The sequence below is a fragment of the Papaver somniferum genome, chromosome 10 (genome assembly GCF_003573695.1).
Source record: "Papaver somniferum cultivar HN1 chromosome 10, ASM357369v1, whole genome shotgun sequence".
Lineage (NCBI taxonomy): Eukaryota > Viridiplantae > Streptophyta > Magnoliopsida > Ranunculales > Papaveraceae > Papaver > Papaver somniferum.
In genome coordinates this window covers 40,441,339-40,458,174 of record NC_039367.1, presented here as the reverse complement: position 1 = coordinate 40,458,174, position 16,836 = coordinate 40,441,339, and the positions used below count along the sequence as shown (strand labels likewise).

The window sequence follows — 16,836 nt, the reverse complement described above, 5'->3', positions numbered from 1 at the left end:
ATACGAAGATCAAGCCCATGCTTTTATAATAACTCTAGGTTTAAAAACCGTCAGAGATTTGATCCATATTCTGAGACTTATAACCCTGGTTGGAGAGACCATCCTAATTTTTCATGGTCTAAGGGACCGAATCAATGCCAGTCTAGTAATTCTCAGGCTCTCTCAGGGTTTGGCTATACTAAGAATCTTTTAGGACCGACACAATTTCAGAGCCTTTCATATAAGAAGATCATGAGTTTAGAAGAGTCTCTAACCATTTTATCTCATAAAACTGCAGTGTTTAAGCAATCGGTTGATAAAGGTTTACAGGAAAACTCTCAGGCTATTTCCGAGCTAAACACCCAGGTTAGTCTAATTTCCAATTCTTTGCAAGAGAGAGAGAGAGAAATGAAAGTTCCCCAGTCAACCACTACCCAATCCTAGAGGAATTTATGAAGTATCCTCTAGAGAGAATGTTTTCTAACATGTGAACTTTATAATAACCCTTAGAAGTGGTAAGTAAACAATAAGGTAGCCATGCCTAATAGTGGACATACTGTAGATCCACCTTCTAGTTCCCATTCTAGTTCCCAAGAGGACCAAGAGGAACCACTAGTTGAAGAGTCTGACAAAGTTTCTAGTGATGCCAATGCGGTTCCTGATATATCTGACTTTTTAAGCAGGTGAACATAAATGTTTCTTTATTAGAAGCAATTAGGCAAATGCCTGCTTATGCCAAATTCCTTAATGATCTTTGTACACGAAAGCGTAAGCTTTGTTAGAGCACTGCTCGGTCGAACTCGCATGCGTTGCTATCTCAAGCATGTTTGTCAATGTTAGTGATCAAAACTGTAAGTCTTGATTTCTAGCCTATTTATAACTGTCTCGGACTAGGACATAGATTATGTAGTTGATCTTAGACTTCACGATGTTCATCATTTGAAGACGAAGAACTACTAAGGGGAGCTTGTGGAACTTCATCGACAAAAGGTATGTGGAGACTTAAACTCATCTATCACTTGGAAAGTCTATTTCTACTTTATCTCCTATATTGAGACATAAGTCGTATTACAATATAGTTTTCTATATACACATTTGAGATTTCGAGCTGAGTTTATCTCGCTTACATATTTCTCGAAATATGTGTTGGCAAGCTTTCGACTAAGTTCATCTTATATCATGTGAAAATTTCCGAGTAACATCTTACATGGTTTGTGATACAATCATTTGGTGTAGTCTTGGAATGTTTCGTTATGATTATTTCAATAACTTGAGAATTGATTTGATGCTAATAGTATGTGAAAACGACTATTGTCATCCTCTAAGAAAGTTTCAATGATTGAAATAAGAGTTTAGAACACTTAATCATTATTGGATATGTCATATTGTGCACTATTGCATATATGTAATCCATGTCCGGGAACCATAATATGCGTACCCGTTTGCGTACCTGTTGGTTTGAGAAATCCGGGAACCTAAGTATGCGTACTGCCGTACAGGTTCATGTCCGAGAATTTCTGCTGGGATTGAAAGTTCGCGTACCCGTTTGCGTACTGGTGAAACCCAATCTTAGTCCGGGTATTTCAAGTATGTGTACCCGTTTGCATACTTGAAGGTTAAAGTTCTAAAATCGGTTATGAACATGAACATAAATATTTATATAATAAGGAATGCAATCTTTGCAAACCGTGGCTATAATGTTCATGATGATTCGAGTGAATCAAACCGATTTTGCTTCAATTGTGTTCTTGTATAATCCTATGAGAATATAGCAACTGAACAACTCTTTAACTAGTTTCATTTGAGACATTTGAACTAGTTATGGTTAAGATGAATAAGGTTGATATGAGAGTAATCATATGGCTAACCCCGGTTAACTGTTTGTGAACCAATATGGTGTTCACGTTTGGGTACGGTTATATAAACCTAAATGAGGGTACATTTCATTTGTGTGTAACAAGCTAAGTTCGATCTAACGGTTGAAAGATATTAGCTTGGTTGAATCAGTTTTTTCATCTAACGGTGAATATTGAATGCTTTGTTACCAAGGTAACTTGGATTGCAAATCCTGATTTGAAAACTATATAAAGGAGAACTCTAGCAACTACGAAAACTAATCCCCACACCTCATGTGTGTTACTAGTTGCATAAAATAGAGTTGATTCTCCTTTAACCTTAGGTTTATATCGAGACCCTGTAGGTTAATGACTTCAAAGACTTCATTGGGATTGTGAAGCCATACCCAACTATTTTCTTTATAGTTGCGTGTTCTGATCTTGCCCGATTCTATCGTATTGAGCTCAATTGAAATAATTGACTCGAGATTAATTTCTCCGATAGGAAAGATAAAAGTAATCACAAACATCTTCATCTCATCGTTTGTGATTCCATAATATCTTGTTTCGCCAGTCGATTAAGATTATTGTGAGGTGATTGATAATACTAGGTTGTTCTTCGGGAATATAAGTCCGGTTTATCAATTGGTTCCTGTTCACCTTGATTTATCAAAAGACATAACAAAAACTCTTGGGTATTTCTGTGGGAGACAGACTTATCCAATATATAGACTTATCTGTGTGAGACAGATTTGTTTATCAAGTCTTCGACTTTGGGTCGTAGCAACTCTTGGTTGTGGCTGAGATCAACTAAGGGAATCAAGTGCATAATATCCTGCTAGGATCAGAGACGTAAGGAACGTAATTGTACCTTGAACAAAAGAAGAAATCTAGGTTGAATGACAAGTCTATCATTCGTATTCAACACACCTTAGATTTAATTCTCAAAGGTGTAACTGACATTCGTATGTCTAAACCAATTGGTTTTAGTACTCGCCCTGTGTATTCTGCCAGGAAAGTCAGTTCAAGGTGTTCTTCAAATGTTCAAGAACTTAACAGACTCCCCAACACTTTTCGGTCAAGAAGAACTAATGGTTTTTCTTCCTTCAAAAAGGAAGATAATATTGTACATGATGTGAAAAAAATCTAGAAGAAGGAAGCAATTGAGGTATGAAAGACAACATAAAAATGATCATTGAAGGATATAAAGATATCATCAACAGGCTGTTAAATCCCTTCGGTCAAAATTCTTCAGGTAAGGATCAAACTATGCTTCATATTTTGATGATAGTAAATTTTATGATAACTTTTTACATCATAATGGTTTTCCTCGAAAGATCAGGAAAAAGGGGTTTAACCGGAAACAACGTTCATTTAATGAGCTCAAGGCTCATACTTGTGTCAATTAATCACAAGAACGTATTTTCATTCACAAAGATTCCTGGTTGAGTGAGATAAGTTTCAAGTATACTTATGGCAAAATGTTTTCTGATTCTCTACGCTATTTTCTTATCGTTTTTAGCTGGATTATCATTCATAAACAGTCATGCATAAGTATTTGTTTGTTCTAATAGGAGTCAGGTTTCTATTAATTTCTTCTTGAAACTTTGTTGTGTCCAAAATTGCTACTTTTATTTTCTCTGAACTCTTCTCTTGTGAGAATATAATGTTTATTGAGCCTGTGAATTTATTCATGTAGCAAAATTCTTCATGAAGAAACAACGTTCTTGGTTGTTTGATCCCTCCTTGGGTCTTTTACGTTTTTATGGGTCAAGGTTGTGTTCGTACGGGTATCCAGTTTAATTGTCACGGACCAACTTAGAAAACCCTAAATTTTGTTTCTTGTGAAACCTTATAAATTCCAACGTTTTTTTTTGGAGTACGCATACTCTCTAAGGGTGCACAGGAACCGAGCCGGACCGACGGACCGCGCCGGAACCGGTGGAACCGTACCTGATTTTGGACCGAACCGAGGAACGGGGTACAGGTACCGGTCCAAAAAATAGGAACCGGGGTCTGGGGTACAGGTACACGGTCCACTACAAGTACCGTGCCGTACCGGACCGAAAGTATCGAATATTAAGAGCCGTTAGATTTAGGGGATCATAGATTAGTAATAGCCGTTAGATTAGAGGGGGGTATATAAGCCAACATAACAGAGCTAGGGTTTCTCTTATCAGTTTCCTTTTGTTTTTTTGTCTGTCTCCTCTCTCTGAGAAGCAGAAGAAGTGAAGAACCCCATTACTAAATCCATCTTCTTTGTTTCAAATATTCAATCATCTCTTAATTTCTCACTCTTAGAAATCAGGTTCATCATTTCTTTTGATTTGTTTCATCTTTTTTGTTTAATTTGTTTTTAATTTTTTATGCCTGTGATTGACGGATTTTTTTTGCTATATCATTGTATCAAGATTCAAGACTTCAACTCCACGATCTTCATTACACCACCTCTCGATTTTGATTTTTGACTACTGGTTCATTAAATCTCGATTTGGTAAGATGCAATCTAGATTTGTAGTTTCCAGATCTAATGAAATGAAGAAAAAAATTTAGTTGATGTTATTTTTGTCTATCCTGAAAGTTTCTATTAATCTGATGACATGAATGAATTACCAGTGTTATCATTTTGAAACCCTAAAGCCCTATTTTTCCTTTATTATGAATCATTTCTTCTCACTAGATAATTGAATCTCCTTTCAGAAAATTTCTTAATTGAATTTGTGTTTTCTGAAAATTTGTTAATTGAATTACAAGGTAAGGCTCTCTTCTTTATGCCAATTGTTTTGCTGATTTGGTTCAAGTTAAAAATCTTGGTAACATCTAGTTTCAACAGACAATGGGTACCAATTAGATTTTGGATTTATGGATTCGGCTTGGTGTTTTGAATGCATGTTGTTTGTGTTCTTTAGATTTTTTTCCAGCAATGATTCATGTTTGAATTGGGTATATATTGTTTGTCAGTGACCAATCATTCATGGATGCATCAAGTCCAGCTAGGGATCGGAACATAATATGGCGTCATTTCACTAGGAGAAATGTTACATAAGCCACTTGCAATTACTGTGGAAGGATATATAGGGCTCACAACTGCATAAATGGAACAACAGCATTGTGGAAGCACTTTAGAAGATGCCCCCACGGAGCTCGTATAATAATGCTTAACACTAGGCTTAGAGCCTTAGACTTAGTGGTTTATGTCATTATGTGTAATGTGTACTGCCGTGTCATATGTACTGCTAGTCTGCAACTTTACTATTTAGTATTTATTTTGATGTCTTTAATCTTTATGAACAATTTGTAGTGGAAGCACAATATGAATGAAGTTTTCAGTTCTTATATGTATGAAGTTTTCAGTTCTTAAATGTATGAATGCACTTAAATGTGAATGTTTTTCAGTACTTATTTCTTCTTCACTTTATAAGTATGAATGCACTTAAATGTTTCAGTACTTATGTTTATGTTTGTAATTGTGATTATTATTTCAGTGATCAAGCATGGATGCATCAAGTCAGGCTTATGGAACAGTTACTCCTACGCCTACTTCAGCTGCTACACCTACACCAGATACAGTTGTTGGATCCTCAATACAACCAACAGATGAAGCAGCACAGCCAGAGACAGCAGCAGTAGATGTAGAAGCTACTTCTACTCAAATGGGTAGTAAGATAACTTCTAACATTTGGAATCATTTCAAGAGGTTGAATGTTCAAGATGCTGCATGCAATTACTGCAAGAAGGTGATAAAGGCTCCTACTTGAAGGAATGGTACAAGTGGAATGTGGAAGCACTTTAACAGATGCAAGGAGAATCTTAACAAGCCAAAGCCAAAAGGACAACAAACTTTGACATTAAAACCTGCAACACTGGGTCAGGATGAAGGTCAGTTAATGTGTACTATTTTCAATCAAGAAAAATGTAAAAGGGAAGTTGTTGAGTTTATTATAATTGATGAGATTTCCTTTAGAGAAGTTGAGGGTGAAGATTTTAGGAGAATGATGCATGTCATAGAGCCTAGATTTGTTGTGCCAAGTAGAATGACTATTTATAGATCTTTATTAGAAATGTATGTATCAGAGAAAGAAAAGTTGAAAAATTACTTCAAGTCAACCAAGCAGAGGGTTAGTTTGACAACAGACACATGGACTTCACCAAAAAATTTCAACTACATTTGTGTAACAGTTCACTTTATTGATCAGCACTGGAAGTTAGAAAAGAGAATTATTATGTTTTGTGAGGTTAGTGGTCACAAAGGAATTGATATTGGTGAGATGTTAGAGAAGTGTTTGTCTGATTGGGGGCTTAAAGATGTGTTTACTGTCACTTTGGATAATGTGAGTGCCAACAAGGTAGCAATGGATTATTTGAAGACTAGTATTGTTTCAATGACAAGGGCATAAGATAGAGCTAAGTACTTGCATGTAAGTATATGTATATGACTTATTTTATTTTTTTTACTTTCTACTTAGGATTATGTTTATTAGTTTTGTTAAATATCTAATACTTGTTTGAATTTCACCTTTTCAGGTAAGGTGTGCAGCTCATGTACTTGCACTTGTGGTAAAAGATGTTGTGAGGGTCTACAACAAATCAATTGCAAAAATCAGGTCATTTGTCAATTATATAAAGGGTTCTCCATCTAGGTTGACTAAGCTTAGGCGTTGTGCAAAATTAGTTGGAATAGAGTCTAAGATAACATTGATATAGATGTTAAGACTAGGTGGAACATCACATTCTTAATGCTACAGGCTGCAAAAGTGTTTGAAAAAGCATTTATTAGGTTAGAAAGGTATGGCAAGGAATATCAGAAGTTGTTTTATTTCCCAAAATAGAGTGAGAAAGATTTACCCAATGCTAATGATTTTGATATTGATGTTAATGTTGGTGAAGAAGAAGAAGAATTTAGTGAAGAAGAACAATAACAAGAAGAAGAAGAAGAAGTTGAGGTAAAAGGAAAGAAGAAGGCACAAAAGAAGAAGAAGAAGAAGTTAGTAGTGAGGAAACCTGCTCCATGTGAAGAGGATTGGATCTTTTCCAAAGCCCTTGTCAAATGTTTGAAAGTATTCTTTGATGCCACTGTTGCATTTTTAGCCTCAACTAAGGTAACAACAAACACTTTCTTATGGAAATTAGTTATCATTTATGAGCAACTAGTTGAGTTTAGAGATAATGTAGATGAAGATCCTTTTATTGCTACTATGGCTGGAAAAATGTTTAAGAAGTATAACAAATATTGGGGTGATTATGCAAAGATGAACTCTACAACATTTTTTTCCATGTTGTTGGATCCTAAAGAGAAAGAAAAAGGACTACAATTTGCTCTTGAGCTCTTGTATGGGAATAATTCTCCCAAGGTTGAATCTGTTATGAAGAGTGTTATGTTGGATTTTAAGATTCTATTTGAAGAATATAAGGATATGTATTCAGTTCATCAGGATGAGTCAAGTAGTTCTATTCAGGGACAAGCCAAAGCAGTGGTAAGTAAACCATGGGAAGGGACAAGTCGTATGAAAGAGTTGATGTCAAGGAGTAAGAGGTTCAAGAGCATCCCAAATGATGACATGCGAAAAACAGAGTTGGATAGATATTTCATTGACAAGTATGAAGAAGGTGAAGGAGAAGATGATGATGAGGAGTTTGACTTATTGGGTTGGTGGAAGACCAACATTACAAAGTATAAGATACTTGGACATATGTCTAAGGACATATTAGCCATTCATGTGTCTTCTGTTACCTCTGAGTTTTCTTTTAGCACAGGAAAGCGCGTCTTAAGTCCTTGTAGAAGCTCTTTATCTAGAAGGACAGTTGAGGCATTGCTTTGCACACAAAGCTGGCTAAGGAATCCAATACAACTTGATCTTCTATCTGATTACATACCAGATGATGATGTTGAACTTGAAGAAGGTAACATACAATTGTACAAACATATACATTGTTGATATACATATTACATTATTACTTGTGTTTGGCAGTAATAGATATAGACTAATAGTTACTAACTGCTATTATTTGTTTTTGCAGCGTTACTTGGTCCTATCAACACTGATGCCACCACAAGTGCTGCTGACATGGATTAGAAGATCAAGATTCAAGACTACTGCAGCACTAGCTGCACTGCTAGTTGTTCTTTTTTTTCTTCAGATTTTCTCCTTTTCAAGACTTAGTATGTGTGTTTGTGCCTACTGCCTACTGCTACTTGTTCTTTTTTCGGATTTTCAAGACTTTAGTGTGTGTGTTTGTCAGTTTGTGTGTTACTGCCTACTGCTACTTCTTTTTTCAGATTTTCAAGACTTTGTTTGTTTGTTTTGCTAGTAATATTGCTACTTATTAGTTGGTGCTTTGTTTTTTGATTGAGATATTACTTAATATATTGAAAAACAGGTAAAAAACAGGTACTTATGTTGTCAGAGAAAAATACATATTTCTGTCTGGAAAAGTACCGACTGGTACCGGAACCGTACCTGGTACCGGAACCGTACCTGGTACCGGAACCGAGGTACAAGGTACAAGTACCGGTCCAAAATTTTGGAACCGAGGCTAGGGAGGTACAGGTACTCGGTCTCTTCAAGAACCGAGCCGAACCGTACCGTGTGCACCCTTAATACTCTCTCTTCCTGGTTTTAAACAATGGGGTCTCCTTCAAACCCTTGGAAATTACTAACTGATTCAATTGATGATTCAGTTTACTTGGAATTTGTTTTAAAGAAGAAAAGAACCCTGGTTAAAGCTGACGAACTCGAATCCCGTGCCTCATGTTATTATGCGTTTTCTCATCAAGATCGAGAAAATGCTGAGATGGTCTCTGCTGAAGTAGTTCATGGTTTTCTCACTGACCTTGGGAAGACCTAACTGAAGCTTGAGAACTCGGTAAAAGATCTTAACATGCTACGAACTGAGTTGAAAAAGGTTAACTCTGACCTTGTTCTCATGAAGTCACATGTTAAGGATCTTCTCAATGAGGATATCTTATCCGAAGATGCAGTTGATACAGTCTGTCACAAGCTTGAAGATTTTGGAACCAGTGAAGCTTCCGTACCTGAACTCTGATTAGTGCTTGTGATCATGATTGGTCTTTAGAGTTTGTTTTGTCTTGATTTATTATGTCTAGTAAATCTTCTTATGAGAATTTATTTCTTGTGTTTTTAGAAGAATAACTAGGGTTTGGAATAACCATTATTGTAAGTACACATAGCTATGTCCAACGTTTTCATCTTCATGTTTTTAGATTTATTTATTTAAATTCTAAGTTTTTTGGAAGATGATGTTTGCAATTTTAATCTTTATGATTTTATATATTGCAAATTGTTATGGGATATGTTGTTTACGTCCGTGAACCTGTGACTGACCCATACTTGTTCAAAAGTTATCTCTATTATGTCGGTATGAAAGTATTGATAAAAGATAGAATGAACTTTTGACAAACAAAAGTTAAAGCATTTTATGTCATTATTTTGATGGAAGAAAGGATAAAACTTTTGTTTACAAGGATTAAGTATATTATATGTCATTGTGCAAATAGTGATGAAAAATAGGATGAATCCTTGTGTATTCCGCAGTATTGGTCGACCTCCAATCTACACATATTTGTGCATATACTGTGTGTCTCTGTAAGTTCTCTTATGTCGAGCATGGACAATTGAATTGATCATTTTTGTGGTTAATTCAATTGAGATTTTTGGATTCAAATCCATGTTTTCATGTGATTTGGTTATATCCAAAGAAATCCTTCTTTTCTTGTAAAAGCAAGGTCGTCTTTGTTGTTCTTTCGGGAATGACATTTTATGGGGAAGAGTTCTTTTTGAACTTGTGCTTAATTGCCAAATCTTTGTAGGGAGTGCAGCTATGGAATATTATGGGGGTTATCGTGTATCTTTATAAACTCCTTGATGAATGCATTTAGCTTTGGATTTATGATTGCATCTAAATAGGCTAGTATGTTATTCTCTTTTGGTCATGAAGTATCTCTATGAAAATTTCATGAGGATCCCACTAGTTTTCGTACCTTTGCCAATTTATATTGACAAAAGGGGGAGAATTAATGTGTAGTTTCATACTACAAATACATATGGTTGACGGATCATTATGTAAGGGGGATGATGAGCGATTTATTCTTACATATTTACTACCCAAAATATATATTGTTGGTGATTATTTTGGTATTGATTGTGTTTTTGTAGGTAAATTAATAAAATGGGCTTTTCCAAGAAAATCGGCTAAAACTAGGATTCCAAGAAGAAAATATGGACTTCGGAGTACATGGGTCGTGGATACTTTTGGATCTAAATGGGATAGGCCCAATTTAAGTTAGTGAAGGAGATGATGGGCTGAAGTTGGTTTAAGAAACTAACATGCTCGGGCATTTTGGTCTCGTGGATTTTAGGATGAAGGACTTGGTGATTAGTTCTCGAAGGATTTATGAGTTATCACGTAAAATGAAAAATCCTACTCAATAATTAATGTACGAGGTATGTCGACATGGTGGAGGAAGAAAGGAAACTAAATATCTTTTGCAACTAAAGAAGATTGATTTTGAGCATAATATATACTTCACCACATTAATACATGATGCCTGTTTTGGAATTGAGATAATGACAAAATGAGTACTTACCTCGTACATAAGATCAGTATGTGCTCATATAATATTTTCTTTCCCATGAAAAGAAAAGCAAGTGGTCGTACATGTGGCGAGTCTTTATTAGGTGATATTGTATATTCTTAGACAAGTGGCACACTCCCATTGGACATGAGAGATATGGGCTGCTCATTTTGAATGTCAGTTGGACCAGATATGGGCTGCTCATTTTGAATTCATCTCGAGATGTGTTAAAGCAGATATGGGGGTACTAATGTGCAACGCGTGTGCATCTTTATCTGATGTACCCTGGTTGTTGAGCTTCCATGAATCCATCTTGATTGAAATATGTATGGTGGTGATCCAGTACCTACAATCGTGGTCAGCAATGGAAGTGACAAACATGAAGGAAGCGAAAAGCCAAAATTTCTTTCTCAGTTTAGAAGCTGATTCCTTACTTTTAAAAGTTGATTAAAAACGAGACAACCACCCCAACTTTTAACTTATTAACTTTTAGAAGTTAGAAAGTTGCTTTTATTTATCTATCCAAACAGGCTATTAGCTATTGGTCTTCTAGAATTCAGAAAACAACTTCTCATGTGTTCTTCAAACACGTCTGCCAAATGTGCCGACGGTTAATCCCGACCTGACCCCACACCACCTGGAGGCCACATTCGTAATCGACCGATCCCCTCGAAGCCTTCACAATTGTCCGATGTCTCCGAAGATAACAAGGACGAAGAAATCCAGCACCACCATCCTAACCAGAATCGATTAAAACTCTGATTAGGTATATTTTCTTTAATCTTCTCCATTTCATACATGAAACTTAGGATATTTCCTAAGATCTTTGCTCGTTATCTTCCCTCTTATATCCATTCCTTAAACCCTAACTCAGCCCTTTGTTAAGTCTGATTCTTGAACATTTTCTGTTTGTGTTTGTTTCAGTGAATCATTTAACACAGACAAAGCTCTATTGCATGCAAACTAAGTTGAAAATATGGAACAACTTCGACCTAATCCGCTCATAAGAAGATTTGATCACTCGACTTCTAATAGTAAGTGTCCAATTTTTTAGGGGTTTCTAAGCTGTTACTTGTTTTGTTAAAATTTTTGGGGTCAATTGCCGTCCCATGGCCTCTGTGATGTATTATTCTGTGGATTCTCATTGTTCTCATCATATTTATTTTGCTGTTGACGACAGATTTTTATTCTCCAAGAAATGTGAGGAGAAAAACATTTAATGAAAGAGTTGATAATACCGACGCTTTGTTTACTTCGAAATCACTTACGGAAGGGAAATATAGGTACCGAAGGGGTGATGTTTCTGACATAATCGACTATTCTGTACCTAGTATGACGGAACAGTTGGATGGGGATAGTATGTACGGGAGTGTTACGAAAGTGATTCAAGCGGTTTCTGCTAAGAGATGTGAGATTTTGAATTCTCTGCGTGAGTTGTATCCATCACTGCTTAGTCATCCTGTGTTTTCAGTAGGACCGTCTCCGAGAGGTAGCAGGGGAACTAGTAATGTGGTATCTCAAGGTGTTATTGATTTGGATGGTGAAGATGAGATTCATGATTTGGGACCTGTTTCTGATGAAAGAATGGAAACACCCGCCGGTCAGATTGTTTTGCATACGCCAGGTTGTAACAATGCAATGGTGATAGCTGGTTCAGATGACCGATATATGATTGGAAATAACAAACCTGATTATAGCTATGACCTTGAGGTGTCTAAGATGAGACGTGATCCTAATTACTGTGGTATTCAGATATCTACCGATGCACAACGAATAGGATCTCAAGTGCGGACCCCATACCATGTAGAGCAGCGGCAGAGAAGGAATTCTACTACTCAAAATGATAATCAGGGGATTGCACCTGTTGGAGCACAGATGAGCACTCCATACGATTTCCAGTTGCTCTTTCTGAAGAAGCCAGTTGGTGAAAAACCAGCTAAACATGTAAATCTGAGTACATTGTGCTTTATTAATTATGAGTTGCATTTCTGATTGGCGCACTGTATGCTGCAGTTAAAAGTCTTAACATCCATGAATGAATGTTTTTTTGGTATAAGGGTAAAAACAGTGAAATTCTATTTTATTGATTTGAAATTCCAGAAGTATAATCCCATTCATTTAAAAAAAAAAAATTCTTCTTTTTTATATGTGGTTCATTCTTACTTTTACCCCGTTCCGCTGTCAATGTAGTTGATCACATCTGTAGATCACCTATTTCATTTTCTCATTACTCTCACTAGATCTGATCACCGGACCTGTTTCATTTTTGTGGAAAAAAGACAAGGGACAAGAGAGTTTGCTCAACTGTAATAATGATGCATGATGTTATTGTATGCAGGGAAGTGATCAGCGAAAGAGGAATGTTGAGAAAGGAGATAAAGGTGTTTGTGGCGAAACAGTAATTGAGAAATCAAAAGGAGTATATGTAGGTGTACAAGATGATATAATGAGTGACTCGGGCAGTGGTGGTGGTGAAGATGATGGGCTTGGTGATATTTGGATGGAGATGAATCTCGCATTAGAATGTTCCAAGGTATTTTTCTATTAGTAGTAACCCATATAGCAAATAATATCCACCTTCTCTTTAGTGTTCCCATTCAGACAGTCGTATCATATTCATATTCATAGTACATGACTAGCCTATTGAAATGAAATGGTATATTTTCATTTATTTGAATGGCTCCAGCTTCTAGTGTTGCATTCCTCATCTTGTTTCCTGGTCAAATTACAGAATGAAGGCTATGCTTTCCCTTTTTTGCTTTTTGTTTCTCGTGCTCTGCTCTGGTAGTGGTAACTACGTGACACAGCTTCTAATTAGACCATATGTTGTAGGTCATGGTATTTCTTCCCTTCATGAAAACTACCTTTCTATTTTTCCATATTTTGAATGCATTAATTAAAGTTTGAAACTAGCAGTCTGGCATAGCGAGACATAGTTATTAATATATCCACAGGCATGGTTGACTAGATGTTTGTTTATGCTTTTATTCGTTTTACTTGCTTAAGACATGGGATTTTGGTTTGTAAGTTTGATGGTCAGTTTTTTTTTCTCTTGCGCGGTGCTTAGCAAGTTCAAATAAATGATTCTTGATTCGGACTTGTTTATTTGTAACTGGTTTATATTATGCTGGAAGTATTACATGGGGTTGAATCTTAATAATTTATGCTGCCTTCTTTTAATAGGATGCTTCTTCAGCTCTGGGTACTGCTATGGAACACATTGCAGAAGAGGAGGAGGAAGACGAATGTGAGCATTCTTTTGTTCTCAAAGATGATCTGGGATACGTCTGTAGGATATGTGGGGTGATTGAAAAAAGCATTGAACAGATATTTGACTTCCAGTGGGGAAAGGTATGTTCCTTTTGCTGTAATACTAATTCTCCAACAGTTTTACTTTTACCTTTAGATTTCTCAGGCGGCTGATCTTCATTGGGTTTGTTAATGACGCTGGCTGCTGGCAGGGTACAACAGCTGTCGGTTCTATTGTTGGATAGCTTATACTGTATACAGTTCAGTCATATCTCTTCTCCTTTTATCCAGGGAACCAAGACTACCAGAACTAGTTACATGTCTCAATCTCGTACAACGAAGGACTGCGAACGAGCTGAAGGATCTCAGTTTACTATTGCTAATGCATCGGATCAAGATTTTGGTATCGCTGAGATATCAGTGCATCCGAGGCACATGAAGCAAATGAAGCCTCACCAAATTGAAGGTTTCAATTTCTTGCTTAGGAACTTAGTGTGCGACAGTCCAGGTGGTTGCATTTTGGCACATGCACCAGGGTCTGGAAAAACCTTTATGATCATAAGTTTTATGCAAAGCTTCCTGGCAAAATATCCGAATGCCAGACCACTTGTAGTGTTGCCTAAAGGAATCCTGGGTACTTGGAAGAGGGAGTTTGAAAGATGGCAGGTTGAAGAAATTCCCCTGTATGACTTGTATACTTCAAAAGCCGATAGTCGAGCACAACAGTTGGATGTCTTAAAACAATGGGTGGAGCACAAAGGAATCTTGTTTCTTGGGTATAAACAATTTGCAAGCATCGTATCTAACAGTACCAGTAGCATAGCTGCAGCTGCCTGCCATGATATACTCCTCAAGGTTCCTACTATACTTATTTTGGATGAAGGCCACACGCCTAGAAACGAGACCACAGATGTGCTCTACTCCCTTTCACAGGTTCAAACTCCTCGGAAGGTTGTATTATCTGGAACCTTATTCCAGAATCATGTGAAAGAGGTTTTCAACATTTTGAATCTTGTGCGCCCAAAATTTCTGAAGTTAGATACATCAAAGGCTGTTGTGAGGAGGGTCATGAGTAGGGTGCAGATTGCTGTCAGGAAGCAGGTTAAGAATAGTGGGGGAGACACAATTTTCTATGATTTAGTTGAAGAGACCCTACAAAATGATCAAGATTTCCGAAGGAAAGTCACAGTGATACAAGACCTTCGTGAGATGACAGGCAAGGTTTTACACTACTACAAAGGTGATTTTCTGGATGAACTTCCAGGACTCATTGATCTGACTGTACTTCTCACTCTTAACCCCAAACAGAAACATGCAGTAGAAAAATTGAGAAAATTGGATAAGTTCAAGAGAAGTTCCATGGGGAGCGCAGTCTATGTTCACCCTCAGTTGAAAGAACACGCAGAGAGTTGCGCCACAGGAGAGAAAGGACACATTCACGAGGCCAAGATTGATGAGCTTCTTAACAAAGTAGAACTCAATGATGGTGTGAAAACAAAATTTTTCTTGACTTTATTGGCACTTTGTGAATCTGCTGGTGAGAAAATGTTAGTTTTCAGTCAATATCTCCTCCCACTGAAGTTTTTAGAGAGGCTAGTGGTGAAAACTAGAGGCTGGAGCCTGGGGAAGGAAATATTTGTCATATCGGGGGACTCAAGCCAGGACCAGAGGGAAATATCAATGGAACGTTTTAATAATTCCAAGGATGCAAAAGTCTTCTTTGGTTCAATAAAGGCATGTGGGGAAGGAATATCTCTAGTGGGGGCATCTCGCTTACTGATATTAGATATTCATCTCAATCCCTCGGTTACCCGACAGGCAATTGGTCGTGCATTCCGACCTGGTCAAACAAAAAAAGTATATGCTTATAGGTTGGTGGCAGCAGACTCTCCCGAGGAGGAAGACCACCATACATGCTTTCGGAAGGAGTTAATTTCGAAAATGTGGTTTGAGTGGAATGAGATTTGTGGTTACCATGACTTCGCGATGGAGGAAGTCAATACAAAGGACTTGGATGATTCGTTCTGGGATAGCCATTCCTTAGGTGAAGATGTGAAAGCATTGTACAAAAGGTCGGTGGATCTCTATGTTTACCCATGTCTCTTTACTTTTTTTTTAACGAATAGGGAATGACATTAAAAACACAATAAGTAGCTATGTAGATTGTATCTTCAGTTTCCATTACCATTCTCTGGAAACAGTAAATTACCCAACAAACTTGGATCTTTCTTACTTGACCTGTTCACAATCACAGCATTTTCAACTTACAAAAGATTTAGCAGCCACATTACAAGTTTGGACATAACTTTTTCTTCCGGTTCTGCTGAATTTTCAGGTGAAGCTGCTCCAGTCAGCAGCAATTCTATGTTTTCTTACTGTTGTGGTTGAAATAATAACTTCGGTAAGAAAATTAATCTCTTTGGTAAGATTAACTTTGGTAACTAAACTGTATGTTTCTTCTGTAGATTATTTTTCTATGTGACAGTATATACTGATGATCAGACGAAATCTAATTCAAAGCTTCTGTAGGTTATTTTTCTATGTGAAATAATAACATTGATTATGATACCTTTTCTTCTATTTTCTGCAGGTTTACCAGGGTGTTGTTAACTGCTTGTTTTTGGAGCGTTGTAAGTTGTCATGGATCTTGTTAACATCTTTATGGAAAATGTCTCTTGTTCTTTGTTTTTTGGGAACTTGGTCATACTGCATCTGTAATTGATTGTATAGTAAATGATGCGATTAGCGGATGCTATTAAGTTTGAAATAGTGGGTTCTTTGCCGCACTTCTGTTTGTACAGTGAATGATGGTCTAAAACTATAATGCATTTCACTTTGAGTTTTCAGATGTTAGTAGAATGTCTTTTTATTTGGTTGTCTCATTAGAAAGTCCAAAGCAGTAATATTTTGCTGAAGCTAATTTTCCTTTTTCAAATGCTGAAGCTTAAATACAGTGCTGCAGATAGAAAAGATATCAGTGAATAGGCAGGCGTGTTCAAACTGAATAAATTCCTTAAGTCGGTATCATGGATGCCCTTTGCAGGTTTATGTGGATTTTAAGTTTAGGGTGGTAACGACTGAGGAAGTATTCATCATGACTTGGATAATAGAATGTTGTTTGACAATTTGAAGAGAACGCATTGTTTTGAAAATCTACAGAACCACTATAACTTTGTCAGA

The 16,836-nt window shown here is 36.7% G+C and overlaps 1 protein-coding gene across 3 annotated transcripts; it reads left to right on the top strand.

Moving 5' to 3' along the window:
• Window positions 1-10,952: 10,952 nt before the first annotated feature.
• LOC113317996 (protein CHROMATIN REMODELING 35-like) lies at window positions 10,953-16,509 on the top strand. 3 transcript variants are annotated; one of them, XM_026566128.1, is made up of 8 exons: window positions 10,953-11,173; window positions 11,332-11,441; window positions 11,588-12,357; window positions 12,746-12,940; window positions 13,609-13,758; window positions 13,948-15,728; window positions 15,992-16,057; window positions 16,247-16,509. In XM_026566128.1, the coding sequence occupies exons 2-7, from the start codon at window positions 11,384-11,386 to the stop codon at window positions 15,993-15,995; spliced, it is 2,958 nt and encodes a 985-aa protein (XP_026421913.1). In that variant the 5' UTR covers window positions 10,953-11,173; window positions 11,332-11,383; the 3' UTR covers window positions 15,996-16,057; window positions 16,247-16,509. The 3 variants fall into 3 exon arrangements, with proteins under 3 accessions (XP_026421913.1, XP_026421911.1, XP_026421912.1); XM_026566126.1 differs by having other exon boundaries at window positions 13,591-13,758; XM_026566127.1 differs by having other exon boundaries at window positions 10,954-11,173; window positions 11,588-12,351; window positions 13,591-13,758.
• The last annotated feature ends 327 nt before the right edge of the window (window positions 16,510-16,836 follow it).